This window comes from Strongylocentrotus purpuratus, unplaced genomic scaffold, assembly GCF_000002235.5.
Source record: "Strongylocentrotus purpuratus isolate Spur 01 unplaced genomic scaffold, Spur_5.0 spur5_contig_858, whole genome shotgun sequence".
In the NCBI taxonomy this organism is placed as follows: domain Eukaryota; kingdom Metazoa; phylum Echinodermata; class Echinoidea; order Camarodonta; family Strongylocentrotidae; genus Strongylocentrotus; species Strongylocentrotus purpuratus.
In genome coordinates, this window is record NW_022145566.1 from 1,385,680 (window position 1) to 1,405,640 (window position 19,961).

The window sequence follows — 19,961 nt, forward strand, 5'->3', positions numbered from 1 at the left end:
TCATGATTCCTTCGACATTGGCCTGGGTTGGCAGAGCGTCTCCGAGAGCCTTCAAGACCGGCTTGTAATCTGCAGTCCTCTTTCCTGAGAGGAGCAGGTATCCCAGTGGTACTTGATTCTGGTAATCCCCATTCTTTGCAAAGGCATGGATTGACACAAGCTGGTAGAAGGGATCTCTTACCACCTGAAGAGAAAAGTCTTCATTCTTGGCAAAGGCATGGATTGATACAAGCTGGTAGAAGGGATCTCTTACCACCTGAAGAGAAAATTGAAAAATGGAAGAGTACATGTATGTACTGTTATAATATCCTTATTAGCCTTTTAAAACAATACAGCTGTCTGATTTTATCAGGTCACAAGATATGTGTATTTTAGATTTTAAAAAATTATTCTCACAGCAATCATTACCTATACATGTACTTGCACTCTTGCATTGTTAAATTTTTTGTCACAATATTCTAAATTTTTAATCAGATCTTGTTTTTATCTTTGCGATCGTTTTCAGAATTACAACCGTTCTAGAAGTATTCCCCAGAATAGTGGATAATTCACAAAAGGGGATGTATATTTAACTTTGACTATTTCAATTACTACTGGTATACACATTAATTCAGAAACATGACAGGCTCAATATTGGAATCAATCAATACATACATAGTTGCATTTATTTATTTTTAGAATGGAAAATCATGAACTTGCCTTGGAACATTTCTTTGCCAAAAGATGCTAATGGCATGTTCACTTGTATGTTGGTGTAATTTGATATAAAAATTATCTTATTTACCTTGAATGTTCCCGCCGATATACCAAGTCTTGGCCCTTGCAAGTAGCTGCAGCTGCTCTGACGTAGCCATTACAATTGTCCTCTTATGATTCCTGTGCAGGTCTGCAACAAGAAAATATGGAAATTGCATAATAGTTGAACATTTTCTACCTATGATTGCATAATCTTACAATGATCAATTTTAACTTTTCATTTATCTTGAATATTTGTGATTGCCATTTCCGCCCCTTCAGAGGCACAACCAAGATGTAATGTTATCTCAACAATGATGGATGAGATCAATAAGTACAGTTTGTATAGCCTGTACATGGTGCATTTGTATTCAATGCCAAGTCAAAACCATATATTTCAAATTCAAATTTCAAATTTATTCATGTTTCCAACAAAACATTACAAATCAATTATAAGCATTTAAAACAAATGTAAGAAATACATGTTGAAAACAAAGGGGTCCACTAAAAAGCAATGCTTGTACAAGTGTGAAAACCTCAAATGACACTTAGGAATAATGAGTAATTAAATGAACTAATCTGTAACTACAAAAGGAACTACAATATAGGGGAAAGAAAAAGGGGGATGCCAACAGAGAGGAGAAAGGGACAAGACGATGCTTTACACGACAAAGATAGAAGAACACGGTCATAATACAAGGAGTAGACAATGACAAAAAGAAGTGAGAAATTGAGGGTACAGAAAATAATACAAAATGATGAGCTGCATGTGGGCTTGAGAAGAAGATGATAAGGAAAAAGAAATGCACGTTAGAAAGGAAATAAACATGAGAAGGCACAATATAATATATCAAATTACATTTTGAGTCAGCGAGTTGAGAATGATCTTGTATTAAGCAAAAGCAACAATGGCATATAATTAAATGAGGTGTATATAATTGTAATAAAAACAATATCAGGGACAAAGTTTTCTTGTAGGTTGAACTGCAGACTGGTTGGTTCTTTCGGTCGTTGCTGCTCTCTTTTCCTGTTTGCTATCCTCGCCATGCTCTCCAGCTTCGGTGCATGCTGAAGTGCACGTTGAGTCAGCATAACAACCTCCTTTATGGCTGTTCCTGACTTCAGAGGATGTCTGTTGGTCAGTCGTTTGACCTGCTTCCTCATCCCGACTCTGTGAAGCTCCCCTGGAGTTGGTTGGTGCAGGTGTAGTTGCGGCCCTTGTTGAAAGGGTGAACTGCAGCCTGGTTGGTTCTTTCGGTCTTTGCTTATCCCTTTTCCTGTTTGCCATCCTCGTCATGCTCTCCAGCTTCGGTGCATGCTGAAGTGCACGTTGGGTGAGCATCACATCCTCCGCTATGGCTGTTCCTGACTTCAGAGGATGTCTGGTGGTCAGCCGTTTGACCTGCTTCCTCATCCTGACTCTGTGAAGCTCCTCTGGAGTTGGTTGGTGCAGGTGTGGTCGCCGACCCAGTTGATAGGTCCCTCCTTTTACCCACATGACAAACAAAAATCAAAATTGCACTACAGATAACACTGCATAACTCAAAGTCGCATATACATGTAAGGCAAGAATTTGAGTAATATGCTGCCATCGACCCAAGATATTTATTGTGAATAATTTGTGATGCATTTGTTTCCCTGTGGGAAAACATGGATGCAACCCAGTAGCTCTAGTGCATAGATACTTTACATGAAGGCCTATGTCATATATGTTAATGAACAACTTGGTATACATACAGATAGATGTGCTAGCAATGGTATGAGAGAGAGAGAGAGAGAGCAGGTAAAACCTCTTTGCTTCCATTGTTGTACAGCACATTCACTCAAACCAGCAGCTGTTCTGCAGTCCCCCTTCTGAAAACATTCCTCACTCCAATCAGCTGATGGAAAACATTGTCTCCAATAAAGAAAGAATCCACTTGGAATCTCCAATCTAATCAAATTGAATGGATCCTTTGTAATTCAAATCGGGGGTGTTTCATAAAGCTGTTCGTAAAGATACGCATTACTTGACGAACGACTTGAATATGAAGTGCCAGATAGGATGCCAAAAGTTTTTCTTGATTTTTTTAACAAAGTGTGACTATATATCCAATAACCTTTATTAAATTATGGCAAAAAGTATACTTTGCATCATAAATGTTTTTTTTTAAATAAGAATGTTAATCTACATCTGCACAGTTCAACTTTAGTTGATGCAGTTAAAAATGATTGAGCATCCCATTTGGCTTTTCATATATAAGTCATTCGTAAAGTCATGCATAACTTTACGAACAGCTTTATGAAACACCCCCTGGTCTACTAGTTGACTAGGCAGGAGCTAAAATGTTTCCTGCTGTATATAGACTCAAATAAAAATACAGAACTTGAGAAGAAAAAAAAAATCATCATAGATATCAATATGAAAGTGTAACCAGATCCAGTAGTAGACTCAAAAGAATCAGAAGCACTTGACAAGCCAACACAGAAATCAATCCCAGAAATGCACATGAACAGAACAAAAAAGTCAAAAACAAGTCTCAAAACAATGTGGCAGCCTGCTAGGTGGACTACAGAGATACTTACTATAGCTAGGGATGTTAGACTAAAAATTGAAGTCCATTAAATCATGACAAGTTTGCACTGTATTTGGAGAACACAATTTATCATTCAATATGGAAAAAAAATGGAGTCAAAATATAAATCGATTCTCGAGATATTAATTTTTTAATATTTTTATTTAGGGGTATTTCCTGAAGTTTTTGCATATAGGAAATTACAATGTAAGCATGGCACCGAGTGTAATTTAAGCACATAGTAAAGAGTACATACCTCAACATTGCAAGCATTGTTTGATGTGCCACATCTCAAAAAATATATCTTGTTTCTCATTGAAATTTCAACAGAACTTTTCTTCATTATATTCTTTTTATCAACATTTTTAAGAGAAAACTTGAAATTAAATATATTGTTGCCATGGAAACAAAACAAAGAAAATAAGAAAATATTTAAAAAGTAATATACCGGTATTTACTTTCCAGATGAAATTGCTACTCAAAACACTTTGCATTCCAAGATAATGGCAGGGACATCTTTCCACAACATTTAAAAAAATAAAATATAAGGTTGCCATGGCAACAAACAAAGAAAAACAAAGAAAAATGAAGATTTAAAAAAAAAAAAAAATATCACAGGAAAAATGTTTCCTGATAAAATTTGAGGATCGATTTGAGGATCTGGAGGATCGCTGATTTTCAAGTAAAGATTTTCAAATAATCAGCGATACAAATATAAGATGATATTTCAATGTAAACTTGGATTAAAATTCTGGCAGTCATGGTGGAAAAATATATCAATTCCAAGTACATGTAAAATTGCTTTTTGATAAAGAAAAACAAATATGGTAAATGTCCAGAAAACCTCTTGTAATGTTACAAATGTATCAGGAGAATAATACCTGTATATTTACAATTACAGCTGAGTCACTAGAATTGCTCATTTCTACGTAATTTCCCTCGAAACAGTGTTTAGTTTCCCTTGAAACATTGTTTTAATAATTTCTTGTATTTTATCTTTTTTAAAGAGGGAGTTTGTACACTTAGAAGAAGAGCCACATGCTGGCGCTTACAATGGAAATTTCCACGTGCGCGCACGTGGCCATTGCGGCTTGATGATAACATCACGCTTTTCTTTCATTTATACTTCCTCCCGGCATTTCACTCGTACACGCATTCAACATTTCAACTTCTTTTTCTATAATAAATACTGAGTTTTTGCTTTAATAATGGAGTCTTTAATTATGAAAAACTTATATTCAACGTTTGTAGTCGATCAAAATTCTCAATTTATCCATGGAAAGTAGTTTCTAGCTGCAAATATTTCGTTCGGTCCGTACGTGTTCAGCACAGAATCACCAGGGGTTGAGGGCGAGTGTCAAGACTTACGGTTGTTCAGTCTTGGGTAGTATACATCTGAAGTTTGTGATTATCTGTAGATGATCCTGAAGGAATTTCCCTTAGATTTTTGGCTCAAAGATAGCTTGGATATCACTTATAAATATACTAACATTGACTTTTGCAAAAAGTTCATTTTTATAAGAAAAAGATCGCTATAAATTGGAACTTTTTTTTACTGCTCAAATATATTAAAAGTATGGGGTAGGCAAAAAAGTCAACGCGCATGGTCAACTTTTCTAAGTTTCATGAATGGCATGTCCAAATTTGGGCATTGTGTGACCCCGGGATCACCTCCAGATTTCGATGTAAACATGCGCAGTTTTTCAGAGAGTCACAGAAAAGCAGTGCCATGGCTGCTGCAATGCCTTTCAAACGCTTGCAAAGGGCCAATGGGCGAATTAGAGCTCATCTTTACTGCCATATTTTGATTGATTCTACGATTCTACTTGTGAAAAAAATGCTTCCAATATTGGAATACAACTTTAATCTACAGTAATTCTTAATCAATTAGTTCTTTCCTGCTAATTTTGATTTTTAATGAATTTTTAAAGATTGCATGTTTTTATTTCGACTACAATCACCGTTGGCTCGTACGCACATTGATGGCTCGATTTCAGGATTGCAGCGCGAGCGTCTGACATCCCTACTATAGCCTATCTTACTATAGACCTACAGACCAAGGGGACATGTTTGCAAAGAGTACCCCTGACAGTTCCATCAATACAAAGCATGAAAATTCATGGACACACACTCCACATGCCTTACATGAGAGTTGGCAAACTGACAAACACAAAGCTGTCCTACTTTCAACAAGGTTTGAACAGTGCCCGTCTGAAGATTTAACATTCCTCTTGGAATCCCTGATCACCAAAACTGCATCGGGACTGAGAAGGTGACTAGCTCTATGCCTCCTATCTATATCATTGATCCGATGAGACTTCTTAGCTTTCTCCAGCTTTATCAACCTGTCAAACAAACAATCGTGGACAAACTGGGTGAGAAGACTGATGCATTTATCAACCCTGCGATTGGTAAAGCCCTTCATGTAGATATACTCCCAAGGTGTGATGGAACCCTTCCTGAAACAAACAGCCCACTGAGGCTTCCTTTCAGCATACAAAGCAAAATACTCTCCAAACCTTTGTGTTGTCTCATCCTCCATGAAATCCGATGTGCCTCCTCCAGGAGACACAAGAGTCTTGTAGATTGAAGATTGCAACTCTGCATTACCAGGGATATGAGAACGTCTTCTTGACCTACAGCCAATATAACATTACGAGATAGCCATGCTGCTTTTTTCATTACATAACAATATAACATTACGAGATAGCAGTGTTACTTTTTTCATTACATAACAATATAACACCATGAAACAGTTCGGAGCTGTTTTGCCATTTCCATGAAGTACAGCCAATATAACTTTAGGAGACAGCCATGTTCCCATTTTCATTACATAACAATATAACATTATGAGGCAGCTCTGATACCATTTACATGTACATTGAATAAATCCAATAAAACATAATACGAGACAGCCCTGTTGCCATTTTCATCACGTACAGCCAATGTAACACTTTGAGGCAGCTGTGCTACAATTTTCCTTACATAACACTAAGAGACAGCCCTGTTGCCACTTTCGTGACATATATCACTCTTATATGCACATATCACTTAAATATGACTGCAGTTAAAAAGTTTTCATTGACAGGTTATGCTACATATATCCACCCTTGAATCCCACGATGTTGGCTATCATGTGTACCTTGTATATCGTAATTTAAAAATAATGTGAACAATAATTTACTAAAAATGACTGGCCTATGCGTCTATAGCTACATTCTTCAGCCAGCCGTACATAGGTATTTGTACATCTAGTTCTATTTGTGAACTACATTTAGTCTTTCTATGATATCCAAGGACTATAGTTGATCTATCTTGATTTTGGGTATGCAATTCTGCCTTTAACCTCTCACAACATGTAATCTATTGCTGAAGGATATTTATTCTTATTCTGTTCGGCCATTGTTGCAAAATATCCAATATAAAAATGTGAATTTGTTTAGTTGAATTTCCAGTTGCCGATAGTATGCAGGAGCTAATATACGGCACTCTACACACACAAAAACACACATACATTTCTGAAATTATCTGATTTATAGCAGACGGTAACCATCTTTGGATACTTTAGTGAATATTTATACCCATCTGTATGAAAATGTGATTATAAATGTCCTTTACCCTATGATGTAGGTTACATTTCAGTTTTTTTTTCCCCTTATAGTGAAGAACAGGGGAGAGGTTAAATATAGGATGAAAAATTGAGAGAGAAGGGAAGAGAAAGAGGAGGATACAGAAATAATAGTGATAAGTAAAAAAAAAAAAGTAGGATACGGACATTAAACATTCAAAACCCTTAATGAAATATCCTTGTTTTCTGCAACTGGAATTGGTATTTCCTGGCCTTAATAAAAGTCCTTACATAACAATTCATTCCACATCACTAACAGGTCTTTAGTAATTTTCTCAGGGTTATAACACTGTCTCTGTAAAGACAATATCACAATGTCATGAAGATCTAAAGCCTATTATTGTGTCAAAGAAATTTCTGTTTATGAATCTAACAACTGCAATGAATTGTACTGATTTTGTAACCTCTTTCTTTGCGAATTGAAAATAAAAGGAAGTGAATTTTTCAAGTAATATTAACTACACCAGCGTCTGGTTTTTGTTAATTGTGTTTTATGTGTATTAAGTGTGAATAATGTTTGTTAAATTGCACTTAAATAGTTAGGATTTGTTTAGGACAATTATATTAATGAAGAGCGCTATTTAGCTTGCTTTAGTTAGAGCTGAAGGTGATCAGTAGTCGAGGATGGAGTAATTTACACATGTTAATGTGACACTATCTCACATGATTATGAAAATTGGGTGGATAGTGATTCTTTACAATTTAGTTATATTTGGATGCCCCTGTGGATGTTTTATATGCACTAGAAAATTTAGCTCCTAAAACACTTCTGCTTTTGAGAAAAATTGAATATAAAAATTTACTGGTGCTCCTTGTAAATTTTGATGAATTTCAATTAGCCCCTACAGCCGTACAATGGTAGCTGCGACCATGAAAATCTCAGAATATGTAGTTGTGATATATAATTTCCAAACGGGAATAGCTAATCGGTCGATTTTAGTCAAGAAACATTATTTGATAGCTTAATTAATATGCTTGAGAGGGAGCTATACAACATAAAGAGTTTATTATTTACAATTTCATAACTTTAGACTCTGTTTCAACAGGACAAAGATCACTGAATATTGTAGGATTGCATGCTTCCACTATGTTCATTTGAACCAAATTTATGACCCCATACCAAAACTTTGTATTACCTTTAAAGTTCCTCATGCTCTATTTACATTTAAAATAAATATTTTAAAGAAATTTATTCATTTGAATATCATGTTATGTCCTTTTTATTACATTCAATTCAGTGTTCTGTATTTTTGTTAATTTTTTAAATGTAGAATACTAATTAAATGCCAAAAGGTAGAAGATAATCATACAATCAATATTGTTTCTGTTATAAAACTGATAAACCATAGGCACAGCCCTGGTAGATAATTGGAGTGTAGACACTATGGAGGGCACATTCTAAAATTAAACTACCTATTAAGAAGACAATATAAATGTTTTAAAGCCTAATGAAACTCCTGGATGAATGTTTCCTAACTGCTAAAAAGCAAGAAAAAAAGAAATGAAAGAAAAGAAAGAAAGAGCAAAACAGAAAGAGCTAAAATAGAAAGAGCTAAAAAAGAAAGAATTGAAATGCATGGTGCATAGTACATATAGTTCTCTAGATTCATTTGTCAGTTGGGATAAAAGATATGTTGAAATTTGAAAAGAACCATTCTGTTTTTCACCTAATCCGATCAGTAATGTTAAAAGGGAGAAAACTCTGATTTTTGTAATCCAGACACAAAGTTTAAATGAACCATTGTGTTGACCCATTGGAAGAAAGGGCTGTTCAATACTCCCAAGGGTTTCAAATTTCTTTTCATCAAGAATTATCCCTCTTTCTCCTCTGAGAAAAAACTGAATTACAGAGATGAGATTTGACACTCGCGCCCCTGTGCAGTAAAGAAGTCAGACCTTAAGTTTGTTTGCTCTCAGATCAAGTCAACACGTTGTGGAATTGAATAAAAAGTCTTGATTGCATTTGGGAATTGTATGAATGAACTGGCTTGGTGACTCACTGCTGTAGGTTCTAGTAGGACAAAGGTCTTTATTCTCTCATCAATATGAAAACAGTGGTGTCTCTTCGGAGAGGAATATTTGGACCCTAGCTAATGCAAGCTTTATCACCTGAGAGCTCATTCTATCCATTAGTTTTGTTTTATGCATTTGGACTTGCCGCCTCATTTTCCAACAGCTGCATGTGTACATGTAAGTTTTCATTAACATCCGTATTAATGCATTTCTGTATTTATGGACAACTGTTAACAAACAATTTCTATTCTGATTTATAAACATGAAGACTACTTTTATTGCACCTATCATAATACTGTTGCATTTTGTCATTGTTTGATGCTAAAAGTTGATTAACTTTAATACAAACATACAGATTATTTTGACAGTCCCTACAGATAAGATTGACAACTAAGCAAAATCAATAATTTAGGCAACAAACATACTGAAACATTAATAAATGGTTCTCTAGGCTACTAGCATATCTGTTTTTTTCCCTACAATTCTTAATGAGTTATTTTGAAAATGTTTGAAACAGAGGCCTAGGCTATTATGTAAAGTTTCTGAGGGATAGCACTCTCTACTAAATGCTTTTAAATATATAAAATGTTTCACAGGAACTGTTTTCATCCAATTTTTTTGTTGTTGAATTCATAGTTATTGAATCTGCCTGTAAAATGTCCCCCACTTAACCTAGGGTATCCTAATGTCTCATACTAATATGTAGGGAATAAGGGGATCCTGAGGCATCTACTTGTGCTTGAGGAAATGTTTTTATATTTTGAGAGTTTGATTTCCTTTGAATGTGACTTTGTGATACAGAGAGAGAGAGAGAGAGAGAGAGAGAGTGAGAGAGAGAGAGAGAGAGAGAGAGAGAGAAGAGGAGCAGCAGCACAAACCAAGAAATAAGGTGTATATAAGGCCTGTAAACTGAAAGATTGCAATGCTTTTTAATCAAGATTAAGGCATTCATTTACTCATCAGGAAAATTAGACTTATTGTCTTTGTGTATGATTTAAGTCACATAAAAAGAACATGTCGATCAAATATGTTTTTGTGTACGAGTGAACTTTTACATATATACATCAAACATTTTAAGTGAACCACAGTAAAACCACAACATGTGGTTTTTCACCTAATATCCTCAATAAAAAGATCATAACATTTTTCCTGTCACTCTTGTCATATTTTCTACCTGTTACTGTAGCCTAATGCTTACATGAATAACACAAAAAGTTTTATGGTACAGGTTGTTTGTTTAGAAAGAAAAGAAGCCTTCAAATGAACAAGCAATTTAATTTTCCTCTTGGCTGCTCATGCACAGTGCCAACAGGAAAAGGAAATAGCACCTCTCTCACTCTTTCCGTCAAGCAGTCTCCGTCAGATTTCTTTTTTTCTCTCTCGCTAGCCATGTTTTTGTCTTGTTTGTAATTGTATGTTTCAATGTCTTTGTTTTGGTCTTAATGACTGTCTCAGACAGAGACAGGCTCTTAACTTCATTTGCCCTTTTCTACTCACTCTGTGCCCATTTCCTCTCTTCCTCCTGCCTCTAAAAGACATACAAGTATACATTTTTACTATTAAAGCTCACATTTCCACGCAGCTAGGAGAAAACATTATTAAAAAAATGCATACATGTACATACTTGGCATTACAATTGCAATTTATATAATGGGGTGGTGCTTTAATAAATGTTCTTGTTATGTACAAGAAGATAATCTGGAAAAATCACTTACTGAAAATTAGACATTTCCTTTGAATTGTAAAATAGGTGATGATTATGGCCATTTGTGTTTTTGCTATTGTGCAGTTGTGGAATGGATGGAGAAAACATTTAAGGAATTAAAACTATATAACAAGAAACTTTCAAACATTTAAAGAAGGCTGTAAATATAACTTTATGGTCAATTTAATCACTTTCATCTTAATATATTTGAAAGAATTGAACAATTGAAAGAAGAAAACAAACCCTCCATGATCCATCACAAGCTTTAAGCCATTCCAGTAATTCCTGAAATAGAATCTGAAGATGTGTTACTGAAGATTGTGCACAGCATATCACAGAACATGATCACAGAGTGAGTCATGTCCAAGAATGTGATTGGTGGAAAGTCCATCCTTCATGAATGGTTTGATCCATTTTGGGGGGAGGGGTGATATGTTTGCAGTACTGTTACATTATTTTAGAGGAAGGTGACCTTGCTCATGTGATGCTCCTTATAGCTTGATGATGGAAATGATAAGAATAGAATGAAAAGGAGTGACAGAAATGAGAAAAGGAGAGCAAGAGAGGAAGAGAGAGATAGAGAGAGAAAGGGGAAAAGAAAGAGAGAGATAAAGAGGGGAAAAGAGAGATAGAAATAGAGAGGGAGAGAGAGGTGGGAAACATCGAGATCAGAGATGTGACATGGGAATTAGAAGAGAGATGAAATTTACAGAGTTTAAAGCCTATCTGCACTAGTTTGGCCAGGAGGGATTAGACCTCCCTGCATGGTCACTGACAATTGGTTATCTCATCAAATCAGCTCTCAATTAACATGAGAAAAAGGGGACCATGGGGGACCAATGGTCACCGATTAGGCATTGTTTGCGATATAGAGGGCGCTAGTAGCTATATGTAGTGCATTTGGGCTTTAAGAGAAGGCAGATTAAAAAGAAACTAAAGGGATAGGAGAGGAAGTGGGGAAGAGAGAAGGAAGCTGAAGAGGGGGGCTTTGATAATGAAGTCTAAGCAAGGTGAAGAGAGATTAAAAACGAAGGTTGCAAGGTGGATCGGGTCAAAGATAACAAAGGGAAGACCAGATAATAGAGCTACCAGAAGTAGTGAAAGAGGGTCGTTAAACCACAGTACTAAACAAATTGAGCAACCTACTGGGACAATTTCTTATTCTTTTGAGTACAATTGATTTCTTTTTGTCAACTAACAGTGACAGTTGATTGACATTCAGGATGGGGGAAATGCAATCAGGTTGTTTAATGGTGGCATAAAAATACAGGCTAGACAGATGACACCCAATCATGCACAAAATTGATATCTACTATCTATCACCCTGGTGCAATTCTGTCTCCCCCTCTACATAGAATGAGCTAATCTGTCTGAACGATTGAGGTTATAGCTAGCTACAGGAATTGGGTCTGGGCTTCATCTAGATTAGACCAGGGTTTGTAGCCGAGGTAGATGGATCATTTTGGAAGCTGAGCGCTTGGCGACTGGGTCGACCGACATCAGAACATTTCGAGACATAGATCCTTTGCTCGGATATAAGGTGTCATCTACTTGTGCGGAGAGCTGAATCCAGAGGCAAGGACCTGTCAATCTCATTCTGGAGCTCGTTAAAGTCCTGCCTCAAATCTTTGGAGGTTATTCCTAATTTGCTTTATGGGAAATGACGCATGTCTGAAGGACGCAAAGGATTATTTACATTAAGGTATGTTGATTAGTACATTGAGTGATAACTTCATGCTCTTTTGATCATCACATAAATGTTTGGTTTTTTTCAGTTGAAAGGGAACGCTCCGTCTTTCATGGCCTGGAAAAAAAATCTAGAGTTGAATAACTTTTCAATCTTATTAACTTATGATTGTTCAAAATAAAAGACTTTTATTTATTGAATAATATTACCAGGTCAGCAGGCATTTTGTACACATTTTTATGACCTGCAAACTGTCTTGTGAAATAGGATAGACAATTTTTCTTGTTTAGCAAGTCAGTCGATGTTGGTGATGTATATGAACATTTTGTAGAGTATATCTTCCTTTCTTTTTTTCTAAGCATTGCTATTATCACATCACATTTTCATCCTGCTTGTGAATTATGCAAATTGAACATGCACTGTGTTTTAAAACTTTTATGAATGTTTAAATCAGGTATATATATATATATATAATATATGCACCAGTTTATGACATTGGTAATGTTTCTTTTTATTTCTTCTTCAGGAAATGAGCTCCACAAAGGAAGGAAAAGGAATGCTTGAGGATTACGTTTGATGTGTCTCTGGTTGCCCTGGGAGTCTGTCTCGGCCCGATCGATCGTAAATGGAACCATAAACAAACATAGGAAGAGAATATGAAATGTGTGAGGTGTTCCTAATTCTTGCACCATTTTAAAACCATTTTAAAACCAAGACTGAAGTCGATGGAATGGAATCATAAACAAACATAGGAAGACAATATGAAATACGTGAGGTGTTCCTAATTATTGCACCATTTTAAAACCCCAAGACTGAAGTAGACGTCCTGTGACTCGTCGTCGATGCTGAGCAAGAACAGCAGAACATCTACAGCCATGGGTGGGACTAGGAGACTTTTCGTCTTCGGGCTTGAGCTGCTGGTCCTCTTGAGCCTTGCCACAGCCCAATTGATGCCATTCACCTTCCCCTGTTCATACAGCAGTGCATCGGATGAGGGTGGAGATGAGGAAGGAGAAGTAGCACTTTCCATCAGTATCCATGGCAACCCCAGTCACTATGTTCCTCAAGATATATACCAAGGTAAGGTGCCTCACATTATATGGATGAAACAAAATTCTATGGTGACGAAAAATATACATTTCATGAATGTGACTGAAAAGAGATTTGAGTGTATAATATATGTTAATGACAAAGTATAATCTGATAACAAGAAATAAAATGTAATAAAGTAAATTTCTCTTATATGGGGGAGGCAAGGAAACTTAGGGGCTATTTGGCAGCTAAACATATCTTTGATGAAATGTTTTGGAGTTTTCTGCTTGCAAATGTTTGATGATTATTATAAAGTTGTGTTGGTACAACCTCATTTTCAAATCGTTATGATATAATTACATCTTTTTTGTATTATGTTCAACTACCTAAAGTATAATAAGTAACTTTAAAGGAATGGAAATCAGATACTTCATAACAATACGACTGCATGAACCTCATGCGTGATACAGGTTGTACTGGGTAGGGCAGTGCCCTCTTTATGTAGTAAGTGAATTAGCATATAATATTACAGTTGGGGATTTTTACGTCTGATCCAGGTAAGTCTCAAGATATTGCATGTTTCCAGATACTCAGGAAACCGTAGCATTGTGACTAACCCCCAACAGTTCCAACAGCTCTAAAAAGAGGAACTCATCAATTTCAGTGGACTTTCCCCCACCACAGACAGTTCACCTGTTTGTCAAGCGGTTTTGTTGCTTTAATCGGTAAAATCAAACAATGTAGTTTCCTGGGTGGCATGGACTGATTATCATGTTTGCTAGGTGACATACCATTAGTTGGTTGAATAAATATGGTTATCGCTGCTTAATGCTCATTTGCAAAATTATGTTGTGCTCCACCTCATGATTTGGTGTACCTGTTGGTTTCGACATGGCAAAGGTGTAAAGTACACTTTATGCCCTCTTGCTTGAACAATGACACAGTTCTTTAAGTGTTGTGTAATACCGATATAACCATTATTTGTTCAAATGTAGGTATTTAGGGTGTACATATATATGATGTGTTAAAGGTGCTTTCAACAACATTGTCAAATATGGAAATCATTCAGAGTTTGCAAACTTTAATGCTTTCATATATTTATATACTGCAGCTTCAAGACTGGAAAGAAGCGTAGCTAATCAAAATGAAATATTAGCAAGCTAATTTTAAGTTTTAGATGGCTTAAAATTCCACTGTTATTTGATGCAACAATCTGATGTTATGTTATGTCATTGTTATTGCAACAAACTGTACATAGGGTATTTTTCTTTCTTTGGATTAATACTAAATTATTCATACCGATTGTTTTTTGTGATTTTTTAACTCAAGAATGAAAGGTGTACTGGTTGAATGAGGGCCTTTAATTGTTGAATACCTTTCAATACATTCTCAAAAAACATAAATCGGGACGAATCAATTTTCCACATACTTGAGAAATTTCAAAATTTGGTATTGGGTATGAATAATTTAGTTAACTGTATGTACATTGTAACTACATTTTGGTTTTCCCTATACCGGTAAGTATTTTAGCCCAGCAAATGTCAGTTGGTACAACACATTTTTTCCAGTGATTATCTGGGTTTTTCCACAAACTCTCGGGTGTCTAGGGTTATCAAAGTGAAAGCTATTAGATGCGCTTTTCAGCCCTATGAATGTAAACAGTTTGAAGGAGGTGAAGACTGATTGGATGAGAGTTTACAGGTCAAAGGTCAACATAGCTGTCACCTGCTATCTCTGACAAGTGATAAACTCTGTGGAGTATTTGAACATTTAACTAATGGGTGTATTAACCACAGCCTGGGTGTTTGGTGAGTAAATGTATAGAGAGATTTACATGAAAGTTTATTGAAATGTTTTCTTTGCCATCAATGATATCTTCTGATAAACACAAAATAGTCATACCCCAGTCACTCACAGTCACACTGCCAAACCAACTCCAAGCTGTCGGATCTTGGCCATTTGGGTTAATGTCATTTTATTTGTTTGGCCTGCATGTGTTGTCACTAGTCTCTTACGTGGGACCAGGGTCCTGTTTCATACAATTATTATCAATAACAAGTTTCAATAATTGTTATAGGCTACTGAAATTACTAGATTTTATTGGTTGAGAGCACAATTTTGTATAGAAATATAACACTTCGCTTTTTTTTAATGAACAGTTTTATTCCGCCCTTTTCCTTTTTTTTCTTCTCTAAGCGCATAGGGACTTTCTTTGTGTGAGTGATATGCGATTATGCGCTATACAAATAACGTTCATTATTATTATTATTATTATTATGAGACAGGTCCCTGGTATTATCAGATTGATAAATTTCAATTTCAGTTTGGACCTTATGTAAATGTTTAAGATACAAACAAAACATTATTTAAGTGCTTATTTCTGAGAAAGAAGATTTGGACCAATTGAATTAACTTTACCCCCCCCCCCCCCCTGCCACCCATCTCTCCACCCATCTCTCCCTCCACTAGATCATGATGTACCTTACATTTCAAGTAATATCTTTTTAGGCAGGCACTTTGCACATGATATATGAATTTGAGATGTGAACCAAGAAATTTCATGAGAAATACATCGATGGTAAAGAGTTAGGCAGGTGGATTAGTTTTTATGCGATGAGAATGGTTTTAACTGGAGTAGGGCTGACGGTAGTAATAGGCTGAGGGATTATAAACTGGCACCATTCTTTCATCAAAACTTCTCATGTTCATTCATATCATGACATATTTTTAGAGTTCACAGTGAGTATATTCACATTGCAGCATATCTTTGTGGTTAGTCAGTACTACAACTATGACCTCACAAAGAACAGATAGCATGCAAAGTAGAGTGTCTTTCTGACTTTTCATACATGGTGTATCCGATGTTAAAAGGCCTATAAGGTCATTTCAAGAGTAAAGTGAAGTGCAAGAGGAAGAGTGCATGAACAGAAGTTAGATAAGAATTGTTTGCTTAGAAACTTTACAAGTTAATGTAGTCCTAATTTCCATGGTTCCAAATGTTTTTCAAGTAGTACTATAGTAGTGACTTCACCTAGGTGCAAGTGATCAGTCTCTACGAACCATCTACAACCCAAACACTACCACAACTATAAAGTTTTGGTCTTCTTAATCTTGCACCATCTGTTTGTACCATTCATCCATCAGTATCATAGTTTGTCAGATCAGAGTTTCTTTCATAATGTTTCATAGTGTTCTTTCAATTCATTCGGTGACACTTTCTAGCAATAATGACTTTACCCAGGTACAAGTTACCAGTGTCTTTGAGTCCTCTACGACTCAAACAGTGCAAATTTCAAGTTATGGTCTCTTGAGTCAGGACTGCAACATCAGTCTGTACCGTGATCCATCAGTATCATAGTTTTTAGCTTAGAGAGGATTGATAAATAAAGAGCAAACATTTGTTCATATCTTTCAGTGACACTTTCCAGCAGCAGCGACTTTACCCAGGTGCAAGTGATCGGTCTCTATGAATCGTCTACGGCCCAAGCCCTGCCACAACTATCAAGCTTTGGTCTCCTAAGTCCTGCATCCTCAGTCTGTACCATGATCCATCAGTACCATAGTCTGTCGGCTCAGAGACACAGCACCTTCCTGTGGATTGCACCTCCTGCTGGTACAGGCTGCATCAATTTCATGTGAGTTTACGTTTGATTTCATTCCCACTTCAAGATTAAAGGCATCATTTAAAGGCCCACTGCACTACTTGTAGCTTCTTGCGCCCTCTATACAACAAACAATGCCTAATCGGTGACCATTGGTCCCCCATGATCCTCTTTTTTTTATGTTAACTGAGAGCTGAGTTGATGAGAAAACCACCTGTCCAGTGACCTTGTAGGGCGGTCTAAAGTAATCCATCCTGTAAACTATGGCAGATAAGCAAGCTTTAACAATGTTAAATCCAAGATGGATGGCCGTATGTGTTATCAGTGTCTGTGATATGGTGTAATATTAAAGCCCTAAAAAAAGAAATGCTCTTCAAATATCATGAAGTGCCTCAAAAAAGTTTAAAATCTTTACCATACTCATTTTTGCCAATAGACTGTAGTGTTATAAAAACTGTTAGGAAAACAAATTCTGAAATTTCTAATTCCAATCATAGATATCTTGATAATCAAACAGGCGATTGGCTTGTAAAAATCATGGGATTCATGTATGACCTAAAGGTTTATAATTATGATTGCAGCATGAGCTAAATCCAGGATTTTTTCTTTTAGAATCATGTGGCAAAGTTACCCAATCCCTTTAATGGACAGCACAGATTAAAGTAGAAACCCATGACCTGGTATAGTACGATGTACTAGTATACATCCTTGGATGTATATTTCCTTGGAGCAACTTTAGTATACCTCACCACAAAAACTGACCAGACGTTCGTAGGGTGCCAAACGCTTCACCAATGAAGCTAAACCTGAAGATTTAAGTTTCTTAAGTGACACTAAACCTAATCCTAACCCTAACTCTAACCCTTACCCCAACCTTAACTCTAATCCTAGATCTTCAACGTCTATGTACATTAACCCTATTGGTGGGGTACCTATTCTAAAATTAAGCCATTTCTTGTAAAGTATAATGGAAATTATGAAAATACAATACATGAAGGAAAGCAACAGAAACCTGCTTTTCAAACTCAAATCATTTCAATCACCATCTTCATTTACAACACTTGTGTTTCAAACTTGTTATTGCTTCACATTTTTTCAATATCCCCATTCCCTAATTTTAATTACTTTCCTTTTTTTCCTGCTAGATTTTCCCCTTTCTTCCCATTTCTTATTAAACTACACTACAGTTCACAATGCCAGACTAAATACTGGGTTAGGTGGTAGGTCTATGGTTATACTAAGATGATAGAAGAGTATCACAACACAATTAACCATCTAGAAAACCCTCTTTAGAAATTCATGACAGTCTCTTGTTATCTCACTCAAATTCCACATAAAGCAGGTTTGCAGCAACCTGTAAACAGTGCATTCATTCTTTCTTCAGTTATATCAAAGTTTACTCCTTTTTCTGCCCTATAGTTCTCTCTCTCCAAGCCATCTTCCCACCTTCCTGTCAGGATAATTTCCTCTGATTTGTGAGGAGCAATCACCCCAAACAATTGTGGTTTTGCAGGCTCCTGGGTGTTTGCAAACCTAGCCAAGAGCTGTGGTAAATACTGTTTCCTGTCCAATTGTTTTGTTCTAGGCTGTTTAAACAAAAAGTACTGGAGCAGAAAGGGTTTTCTTTCTAATTTGATTTTTTTGAGGAGAGAAAAAAAATCTTAAATACGTGTATATTAAAACCCTTGTGCTGCCTATGAAAAGTTATATAAAAGTGGAAGATAAATTTAAAAGAAATTGTTTTTCTCTTCTTAGCAAGATCTTTAAGTGGCTAGTTTTAAGGGGGAGGAAAAGAAGTGTGTACCAGTAATATTCTTCTTTCCATGAAATGGACCTGTAATATAACCTTATGTTCACGTTTTGGCAGTTATAGTTGGTTTGCTTCATTTAAAGCAAAAAAAGCCCAAAGTAGATCAAAATTTCATTTAGTTTCATGGTGACTAATGACTTGCTTTTTTAAAAGTCTGTAATTTAGCTGATCTTTCCATCCATACACCGGTACAATTCTTTTCAAGGAGCTCATTATTGGACAAAATTAACATCTATTTACAAAATTCTTATTTTTTTGTTCAGTACTAATTATAAACCTCATGATTAAGTAAACTGAATTGAAACTGTAATCAATTTCTTCTTTAAGAAATTGGCAGCTATCTTGGACGTGATTTCCTTTTTCTTGATTGACCTTTTGGTACTCTAAAGCTTTCTCTCTCTCTCAAAAATAAAAAATAAAATTACCCCAAAAAGAAAAAAGAAAAAATTAGAAAAAGATCAAGTCACCTCCCTTCCTAATTGTATACAGTAGAACTAACCACCTTGCATCCGACCTTGCGACCTTGCGTGTCATCTGAACTTTGAGCTAGATTAAAATAAGATACTTTTTGTTTTGCAGAAATCCTTCCTTATTAATTTGCCAGTCCATTTCAGGTGTCTCTAGCATGGTCAAACTGATTTCCTCTGCATCTGTTACAGTCTGCGGTGTCCAGTAAGACAAACGCAATGTATTGGCCAATGAGTAATAGACAAGGTCACATTGAAATCTTTAAAAAGAAGGAGATCTGTTATTTCCCAAAAAGATTTAAAGAGAAGGTCGAGTTCTGGGAAGAGGTGAAAAATAATTTGTGAGCGTTATCAGTGTTATTATGCAAGTGTGGAAAAACATCAGATAAATCATGTTCCCTGAAAAGCATGGGTCTTCAAATGCATTCATATTCTAAATATGGCATGTAACATCGTAAAAATCAGGACGGATTTTTACGCCACGTGTTCGTGTAGTCCCATATACATCTTTCTGTGTACAGAGCTTGTCACTTTACCAAGACGTGGCCAAATTTCTTATCATTTTGATGATTCCAGAACCTTGCAATATGCTAGATGATCAACCTTTTCTGATCGATTCCACACCGTTTCTATTACAATGCAATCGCATGACCAGAACTCAACTTCATCTTTAAATGCTCTAGGGCTGTTTCTTACCAAAAAAAGAAAAATCTCATTTAATTGAATT

At 35.9% G+C, this 19,961-nt stretch overlaps 1 protein-coding gene and 1 long non-coding RNA gene across 2 annotated transcripts in view; both read left to right on the plus strand.

Annotated features, from left to right (window-relative positions):
* Window positions 1-8,118: 8,118 nt before the first annotated feature.
* Window positions 8,119-13,019, plus strand: LOC115929144. Its single transcript, XR_004066339.1, has 3 exons — window positions 8,119-9,108; window positions 11,992-12,338; window positions 12,850-13,019. It is a non-coding gene; the product is annotated as an uncharacterized LOC115929144 (long non-coding RNA).
* An 8-nt stretch (window positions 13,020-13,027) lies between these two features.
* The window catches only part of LOC100889673 (reelin), a 64,997-nt gene continuing 58,063 nt past the window's right edge, over window positions 13,028-19,961 (plus strand). The window contains exons 1-2 of the mRNA XM_030998147.1: window positions 13,028-13,403; window positions 16,771-16,990. Coding sequence (XP_030854007.1) covers window positions 13,166-13,403; window positions 16,771-16,990 — 458 coding nt within the window. The 5' untranslated portion in view covers window positions 13,028-13,165. The remainder of the gene's footprint in view (window positions 13,404-16,770; window positions 16,991-19,961) is intronic.